General features: G+C 48.3%; 1 protein-coding gene across 1 annotated transcript in view; it reads left to right on the top strand.

Moving 5' to 3' along the window:
- Nucleotides 1-10296, top strand: part of dnah2 (dynein, axonemal, heavy chain 2) — a 131064-nt gene that overhangs the window by 44757 nt on the left and 76011 nt on the right. Inside the window, 3 exon segments of the mRNA XM_061234030.1 lie at nt 72-175; nt 1803-1959; nt 3176-3258. Coding sequence (XP_061090014.1) covers nt 72-175; nt 1803-1959; nt 3176-3258 — 344 coding nt within the window.

Below are 10296 nucleotides of genomic sequence, written 5' to 3'. Positions count from 1 at the left end.
CGAATGCCAATAATGTAATGTAATGTAACGCTTACAAAGTATCAGGCTGAACGGTGCCATCTTTCTGACAGGATAAGGACTGGGAAATCATCGGCTCGTCCAAAAAGAGGATCGACCAGTTCAAGAAGACCATTCCGCTCATCGCTGACCTGCGCAACCCGGCCATGAGGGGCAGGTACGGGAGGCCTTCCACACATCCCCCTCTCCATCCTCACGCCGGGGCTCACAGTAAACGCTCAGGCTGTCGGAGGAAGAATGCTAAACGCTACTTATAAGCCCAACCTCTCCTCTCAGGCTGGCGGGGGCCCGGGCTGCCGTCGGCTCGCAGATTAATCTGGGTTTCGGCAAATAACAGCAGCCTCAGCAGTATACCAAGCGACAGGTCCTGCCCTCCGTCAGGGTAGTCACTGGAGCTGCAGTCTGAGGAGACGTCGCTCCTTTATTAGTTTATTTACATTACAGTCTGCGTTAGTTATTTTAGCTGATGTTTTTATCCGCAGTTACTTACGGTTGATTAGACTACGCAGGGGCCAATACCCCCTGGAGGAATGTCGGGTTAAGGGCCTTGCTCTTGGGCCCAGCGGCTGATCTTGTTGTGGCTCACACTGAGGGCCTGAACCACCAACCTGCCTCGTTCCAGTCAAGCATCTTAGACCACTCAGCAAGCTACCCGCTTTCTCAGTTTGGAGTGCTTAGTTCAGTCCGTAAGTCCGACTGAACCCTGCCTCCCCCCTCCGTAGATTTGGGACAGTATGATCAAGTGTGTATGTGAAGTCCCTTCCGTGTGTACATTACATTACATTATTGGCATTTGGCAGAATCTCTTATCCAGAGCGACGTACAGTTGATTTGACTAAGCAGGAGACAATCCTCCCCTGGAGCAGTGCAGGGTTAGGGGCCTTGCTCAAGGGCCCAACGGCTGTGCTGATCTTATTGTGGCTACACCGGGATTAGAACCACCGACCTTGTGTGTCCCAGTCATTTACCTTAACCACTACGCTACAGGCTGCCCCCTGTGTAATACTTTGGTTGATGATGCACTATGCACAGTTGGGGCCACACGCTCATGTAATGAGCCGCCTGTGCTACCTGCCATTTTGAGACATTCTGGCTGACAAACTGACTGCGGGGAGGACGCCGAGCACTTGTAATGATATAACAACCTATCATTCATATCGTGCTAAAACATCAAAGCTAACGCAACTGCTCTTGGTACAGCTGTTTCCAAAGTAGTTAGCAGACATAACAACATTTATATGTAACGTTCCTAGATAAGGAAGCGAGCTAATGTGACTTTAATCATCAATTTAATTGAACTTTTAATAGCTGTACATGGCACAGATATATTATTTACATCTTGGAAACACAACAAGGTAGCAGAAAGCAAAGCAAAGAGAAGCACTATCCTGTCAGACACCCTGGAGAGTTCAGACGGAGAGAAAAGGGCTGAGATTCTATGTAGGCTAAACAATGCAGAACATTCTGTTCTTTGGACAAATGTTTTTGTTTGCTGACATGAGAGCGGTTTTGTTTCTAAAATGAGAAATAGAAAGCAGACCTCGCAGGGCTGAAGTATGGATTACAGAACTGGAGTGAAATGGCTTTGGCCCTGCCTCAGCGAGGGCTGTGCTGGGCTCTGACAGCGGTCTCTGTCAGGTGTGAGGCTCTCTCCCTTTCTCCCTGCTCTAATAGCGGTCTCTGTGAAAGGTCCGCGGCCTCTGCTGTGTTCTTCTGGAGGGATCGGCTTCCTTGAATGGTCAGGTTTGCTGTACTCAGATGCCCCCCCCTCGCTGTGTTGCCAGGCACTGGGAGCAGATTAAAGCGGAGGTGCAGCACTCTTTTGACCAGGCTGGCGCAGACTTCACCCTGGAGAAGATCGTGGCCCTGGGTATGCATCGCCACGCGGAGAAGATCAGCGAAATATCGGGAGCCGCCAGCAAGGAGCTGTCCATCGAACAGGTGCACCCCTCTCTTCCCCATACGTCTCGTCTGTGGCAAACTACTGACAGGGTTAAACTAGCTGCAGCACTGACAGGGATAAACTAGCTGCAGCACTGACGGGGTTAATCTAGCCACAGCACTGACAGGGTTAACGTAGCGCAGCACTGACAGGGTTAAACTAGCCGCAGCACTGACAGGGTTAAACTAGCGGCAGCACTGACAGGGTTAAACTAGCTGCAGCACTGACAGGGTTAAAGCAGCCGCAGCACTGACATGGTTAAACTAGCTGCAGCACTGACAGGGTTAATCTAGCTGCAGCACTGACAGGGTTAAAGCAGCCGCAGCACTGACAGGGTTAAACTAGCGGCAGCACTGACAGGGTTAAACTAGGTGCAGCATTGACAGGGTTAAACTAGCTGCAGCACTGACAGGGTTAAAGCAGCCGCAGCACTGACAGGGTTAAACTAGCTGCAGCACTGACAGGGTTAAACTAGCTGCAGCACTGACAGGGTTAAACTAGCTGCAGCACTGACAGGGTTAAACTAGCTGCAGCACTGACAGGGTTAAAGCAGCCGCAGCACTGACAGGGTTAAAGGAGCCGCAGCACTGACAGGGTTAAAGCAGCTGCAGCACTGACAGGGTTAAAGGAGCCGCAGCACTGACAGGGTTAAACTAGCGGCAGCACTGACAGGGTTAAAGCAGCTTTGTTGTTGGAGCTGCTGGTATAAACCAGGCTCAGGCTGCTCCCACACTGCCGCCGAATCCAAAGCCTGACACGCGGGAGGGGAAATCGATACAGTGTTTAATTTCTTCCAGATCCGATGCTCGTGTCCCAGGGCGGCGCGATACACACGGCTGGCTTCCAGAGGAGGCAGGCTGGGGGAGCGCGCCTCATGCCCAGTCATTTATTTTCCATTCCCCCAGCGTCCCGAGACTGTACCGGCTGAGGTTACAATAACAAGGGCTGCGTGAACAGAGGCAGGGCCGCGCCTTTGTGAAAGCCTCCATGCTAAAAGCTATTTCTCCCTCTGCTCATCAGGGAAAGGTGTTTCCTGCAGCGTTTCTGAATGGGAAAACCGTAGTAATGAAGCGGGCCAGAGTACAGCGCTGACCCGTACGCAGTAATCTGGCCGGCGTTCGCCGTGGCGATCCCCACAGCGGTCCCCACAGCGGTTTTGGGGCAGTTCTGCTGGGAGTCTGTTGTCCTGCTCATTTGCATGTTTTCTGATTGCAGTCTCTGGAGGGCATAGCAGCAGCCTGGGAGGAGACCATCCTGGACATAGCGCCCTACAAAGACAAGGGTCACCACCGACTGAGGTGAGACAGGGGCGGCGGTGGGGCCGATTCCCGTCATTTTATCCTTCCTTGTTTCCTGGTTCCTCCACTGACCCGGGAATCGAGTGTGGCCTGCTCTCTTGCAACGTGTCGAATGCTCCTTAAAGGAACTAGGAGCGAGGAGCTAGGAGGCTCCCGAAGGATTTGTGAGCAAGGGAATTCGAACACATCCTTTTGCGGGAGTATTTTTTCAGAACGCGTGACGTACTGTATAAATTATTGACCTGCGGATCCACCTCCCCTCGTCTGCCAAGTCGGTAATTGATGTGCCTTTGAGCTGACACTTGAAAGAGCAAGGACATTCCTTTTGCCGAATAAACGTTTCCTCAGTAGCTCCGGCCTCGCAACCTTTCCCCCCTTCGTTTCCTTGCCTCTTCTGATGGGTGGAACTAGAGGTGAGTAAAGGAGGCGAGGAAAGGAAGCAAGGAGGTAAATATAAGTGTTTGGAAAGAGCCCTTGGAATGGACTGAGGTGAGCTTGCACTACAGGAGGTTTGGGTCAGAGGTCACTTGAGGTGGGTTTGCACTACAGGAGGTGGGGTCAGAGGTCACTTCAGGTGGGTTTGCACAACAGGAGGCGGGGTCAGAGGTCACTCAGGTGGGTTCGCACTGCGGGAGGAAGGTCAGAGGTCAGGGACGTGAGTTTACACAGCAGGGGTGGGGTCACGGGTCACCGGGGTGAGACTTCACTGTGGGAGGGAGCATTGTACTGAAACCTAAGAGCTCCACTTTGTGAATTCGTCAGATATTTCGAATAGCAACCCTTTATTAACTAGTCTTGGTAAAAGTTAGATTACAGTGATTCAAGCTAATCAGGCTCTTTCCGAGCTTGATGTGTGAATAAGCCTCTCACTGCCAGTGTGCTTGCGCTTGGGGCTTGTCACAAAGTGCTTTTATGTCAGAAGAGTGACTGGATGCTGGCCAGGCTGCTCCTTCCATGTCTACCAACCGAACGTTCACCTTAGGGCTGTACATTCCTACATGCCAGAGAGCAACTTAAAACGATTTAGTTTTACTGAGACATCATTGGAACAGCATGCGTTCCAAGCAGGCAAAACAAGCCAGGCCCCTGTTTATGTGTTGAGCAGCTCGTTATGGCCAGACCCTCATGTAGCAAATTTCCCTCATTAAGAACGTAGCCCTAACTGACTTTACCTAATTGGCTTATTGAGTTATTTTTAGCCCCACCTAACTGTGCTGTAACATCGACGTGCTCCCAGTTCTGGGGTAATTGGTAATTTACGGGGCAGATGTTAATCCGAAGCGACCCGCTGTTTTTCCCCAAGTCTGGAACTGTGAGCCGGTTTTACACAAGGCATATGTGTAAAGAAGCGAGGAATCTGCCTGATCAGATTCGGTACGCCTCGGTAGAAATGGGGCAAGCACTATTAGTCACCATCTCTCACCCCCAGGGTAGAGGGGAGGGGGGGGGAGTGAGAGAGGGCCGGAGCCAGAAGCTGATAAAAATGATAACCAATTTCAGAACAAGGGCTAAAAAAATTTGTCCTTGTGAATCCTATATTTTTCATTTACAAGGTATACCTTTATTCAGCTCAAGGCATGCTGGGTATTTTGCTATAAAAAGAATTAAAAATTAACCGTGTCTGTAATCATCTGTACATGCTTCCAAGAGGAGTCTAATTTAATTTCGAGTTCCCTGGAAAGGAGCTTATTAGTGTGAAATATCTGAGAGGGGAAATGTTTAGCTGGACTTAACGGCAAAAAGCCCAAAAGGAGGGTCTGAGCTGTGGGTCCAAGCCTTGGCTGTAGCCTCTCTTTACTTTTGAATTATTTAGGGGGTAAGAATCTGAGGAAGCATTCACACTCACCGAGATATCAAAGGGAACCACGATTCCTCTCAAATCTGTGGTTTATAGGAACAACAAACACTGGGTTGAATTTGTAGAGAAAAGGACTGAACACATTCACCCGTGTAACACCGACCTCCATCATGGAGTACCCCCCGTTGGCTGGTTTCTCCTCCAACCACTATTGCAATCTCTGAAGTATAACAAGCCGTTAATTGTTTTAAAAGAGACTTTTATTATCCAGAGGGATGATTTATAGCCCTCTAAATGCCACATTGTGCCAGAAACCTTTTCCCTGTCTGCAGTGTGGTATGGCAAATCCTTTTAAAAGTGGTTACGTTTTTTAATTGGTTTGTTGATAAGCCCTACAGCGAAAATGAGTGAAGTCCCCAATGCTGAAAGTGTGGACATTCAGCCAATGGAGCTAAACTGTGGAAAATGGAGAGTTCAAAGACGAGACGGGTGCTAATGAACCAAACCCTCACTGTTAAATTCCACTTCGGCACGAAATTTCACTTAAATTAGTGCACACATCCACCATAATTAATCAAGAGGACGGTTAGAATGAATACCGCTGTACAAAGGAGTGCTTGGTTTTGGGGTGTGTTCATATACAACTGAAACAATTAGTCTTAATGTAGTGATTGTAGTGATAATGCGGTCTCAGTAGTCCAGACTGTGCTCTGTGCACTAATACACTGACTCTGCAGCGCCCCCTATGGTCAGGAGTTATAACAGCTACAGCACCCCCTATGGTCAGGAGTTATAAGTGCTGCAGCGCCCCCTATGGTCAGGAGTTATAACAGCTGCAGCGCCACCCTGTGGCCAAGAGTTATAATTGTACAATGCTGCAGAATTCCAGAGTTTGAAAAATGCTTATTGGCTGCCTGCTTGATAGCGAGCCGTCTATAACTGACATTGCAGTGAAATGCAATTTCATTTTGTCCTTTTCCAATTTGGAGATAAAAGGAGAAATTGAGAATAATAAGCAATTTCTAAGGAGATGGAAGATCTGTCATTTGTTTTCAGTGGTGCAGTGTTTATTTATATTGTGTTGGTCACATTTAGTTTAGTTGCACTCAAAGAAAACAAAGCATCTCACAACTAAATAAAAAACTGGCTGGAGGCAGCGCCTCGTGTCTGGGGATCTCCTGCCCTGGTTTTTCCCGCTACAGAACTGGCGGTTATAATACGTTCGAGTGTAGCCACTGTGAAACTCGTACCTGGGTAGGTAATCATGCATTGCACATTCCTGTAATGCACCTTTCCAGTGAGCCAGTGGCTATTTTTCACACAGTGTGCTACAGGAGCGCTAGCACTGGTCTGAGAAGAGATGTGACTCTTTCTAACAACACCTGGATCATCTTGTACCATTATCATCAAATGCAGGAGCCCTGTTAAGGGTCCTTTGAAGAATAGGTTTTTCAAATTGTGAAAACCTATTCTTTCAAAGCCAAGTCTGTGTTCTGTTACTAGCAATGACTGTTACATCATCTTTAGAATATTCAGCTAATTATATTCTAATCACATTGTGATCTCACACCTTAAAGGGTTAAGGGCAGACTCACCAGTATATGCAAATTAATGGAGTTAAATGTAAACTGTGTAAGTACATGCACTCAGGTGCCTAGACCCCTACACAGCAGGAGAACAGCCACCCCCTCCTGACAAAGCATGCTGTTTGAGTCTTACTGGCGGTATAGGTAATTACACTGAGAATAGCTGGCTGTCGTGTATGTATCCCTGCTACTGTGCTAGTAATAGCCTGCATGATCCCGTCAAATTCATTCACGTCCTAGCAGTGCTGCAGCCTTCCGTTTTATTCATGAGGTGATTTTGCCGAGAATCCTCTTCAGAACCGTCTTGTTTCAAGTACCCCGAGGAATCTGGAATTTCCCATAACTGAAAAAATCTGCAGTTTTGGAATGTATACACAAAGGGGTAAAATTGCGGGTCATAAAAATAAACACTGTAATTTCGCATAATCAAAATAAACTCTGTAATTTCGCAGATATTTTTATTTAAAAATTGAAATTCTCAAAAGTGAAAGGATGCGGCTCTCCGGGGTTTCTGTTATCACTTCGTGGGCACGTTTAAACGGTTGAGTCTGATAGAAGCACGGGAGTGACGGCTGTCAGGAACATAAACGCAGCTACCTTCATCCCATCCTCCTCTTCATCTTCCTCCTCCAACTGGCACTGGCTCTCGCCCACCTGCTCATGGCCGTCGGCACACGGAACATTTCCCTTAAAGAACATTCCTCCTTTCTTTTTAACGGGCCTATTTATAGAACGTCAAAACCCAGTTTTCAGCCGCGGATGCGCTCTCCCCTGATGACTCTGTTGAACAAGGCCTCGTCACTCCTTACCTACCTTAAGTGGTCTTACTTGTTTTTGTTTGTTTGTTTGATATTTTTGCCTTCTCGTCCCCCCCCCCATCTTCGTAACCGCTCTCGTGAGAACTACATTTCCCAGCAGCCACAGCGGAGACCTTCTGCCGTTTACCCCCGCTCGCGTTGGCACCGGGGCCGGCGCTAGGAGACGCTAGCTCAATCGCGCGGTCGATGCTAACTCAATCAGAGGCTACAGCGCCTCGCCTCGTCCGCCCTCTTCGCTCTCCCCCGGCGCACAGGGGGGGAAGATTATCACCGCTGTAGTATTGCTGAGATAAATAAGCTTCAGAGACAGCGATGAGACCTTCGGTGGGGGAGAGGGTGTGACGGGATCGGGGTAATGGAGAGGGGCGAACGCGCGGTCTGAAGGGGAAGCGGCTACCGAGCGCAGCGTCTTCGGCTGTAATGGGCCCGGCGGTCGGGCGTCCTCCAGTGAACAGCCACAGCGATGAGAGAGAGAGAGACGCTGGACATGCTGCGTGTGGCACTGCACCAAATCACCTGTAATTACCTCCCAGCACCGCCCCCATTCATCTCTCCCAGCCTGAGGCCTGGCAAAGGGCAGCTCCAGCACACACTCTAATACACTGACTCACACACTCTCACTAATGCACTCACACACACTCTAATACACTGACTCACACACACACTCTCACTAATACACACACACACACTCTAATACACTGACTCACACACTCTCACTAATGCACTCACACACACTCTAATACACTGACTCACACACACTCTAATACACTGACTCACACACACTCTAATACACTGACTCACACACACTCTCACTAATGCACTCAAACACACACTAATACACTGACTCACACACACACACTCACTAATGCACTCACACACACACACTCTCACTAATGCACTCACACACACTCTAATACACTGACTCACACACACTCTCACTAATGCACTCACACACACACTAATACACTGACTCACACACACACACTCACTAATGCACTCACACACACACTCTCACTAATGCACTCACACACACTAATACACTGACTCACACACACACACACACACTAATACACTGACTCATACACTAATACACTCACACACACTCTCACTAATACACTGACTCACACACACACACTAATACACTGACTCACACATACACTCTCACGAATACACTGACTCACACACTAATACACTGACTCACACACACACTCTCACTAATACACTCACACACACACACACACTAATACACTGACTCACACACACACTCTCACGAATACACTCACTCACACACTAATACACTGACTCACACACACACTCTCACTAATACACTCACACACACACTAATACACTCACACACACACTCTCAATAATACACTCACATACACACTCTAATACACTCACACACTCTCACTAATACACTCACACAGACTAATACACACACACACTCTAATACACTCACACACACACTCTCACTAATACACTCACACACACACACTCTCACTAATACACACACACACACACACACACTAATACACTCACACACACTCTCACTAATACACTCACACACACACTCTCACTAATACACACACACACACACTCACTAATACACTCACTCACACACACACTCTCACTAATACACTTACACACACACACACACACACACACTAATACACTCACACACACTCTCACTAATACACTCACACACACTCACTAATACACTCACACACACACTCTCACTAATACACTCACACACACACTCACTAATACACACACACACTAATACACTCACACACACTCTCACTAATACACTCACACACACACACTAATACACTCACACACACTCTCACTAATACACTGACACACACACACACTAGTACACTCACACACACTCTAATACACTCACACACACTCACTAATACACTCACACACACACACACACACCAATACACTCAAACATACACATACACACACAGACACACAAACACACACATACACTCAAATACACTCAGTCACACACACACACAGACTACTCTAATACACTCACTCACACTCAGACCCACTCTAATACATACACACACACGTTATAATATATTCACACACATACTCACACACACACTAATACACTCACACACACACACATGCAGTGTGTACACAATGTGCACAATCTTACATGGCGCATACACTCTTATACAGTGCACACACTCTTACACCACACACACACTCTTATACAGCGCACACACTCTTAAAATGTGACACTGAACACACACCGCACAGCCATGATTTCAGACATACAGTTGCATGCGTCGATTACTCCTTTGCTCATGTGAAGAGCAGCTCAGAGGCAAGGCGAGATGCTGTTTAGTGCGCACGACGTTTTAACACAGTTGTCTTTGCTTTTCCGCGGTCGTCGAGCGCAGGTTATCGGAGAGTTTTACTCCCATACACCGCGCCGACCCGAAAAACAGGGTTTAACCCAGGTTGAGCTGCTCACGTTATTATTGCTATTGATTTGTGTCTTTATTATTTCTTCGCCCGGGTTTGGCTCACGTCACACGCGGGCCAGCCGGCAGTGCAACACTGCCCCCTAGTGAGCGCAGTCTGTCCCGCTGCCGCTCCGCCGAGCGCAGGAATGCCCAGGCCATCTGCTGCGCATTAGAGCAGGACCTCCAGCCCAATTCAGTTAGCGGCCAGGCCATCAGAGCTGATTTAAGGGACAGGGCTGCAGTCGGCCGCAGGCCGGCGGTAAACACGGGACGACAGAAACCATGGGGTCTGATTTCGTTTTCGTATTACGGCTCTTTGTAACATTCGGGAGAAAGCATCTGTGAGGCGCTGA

This window comes from Conger conger, chromosome 3 (genome assembly GCF_963514075.1).
Source record: "Conger conger chromosome 3, fConCon1.1, whole genome shotgun sequence".
NCBI lineage: Eukaryota > Metazoa > Chordata > Actinopteri > Anguilliformes > Congridae > Conger > Conger conger.
The sequence above is the reverse complement of the archived record's forward strand: the minus strand, read 5'-3'. Positions and strand labels throughout refer to the sequence as shown.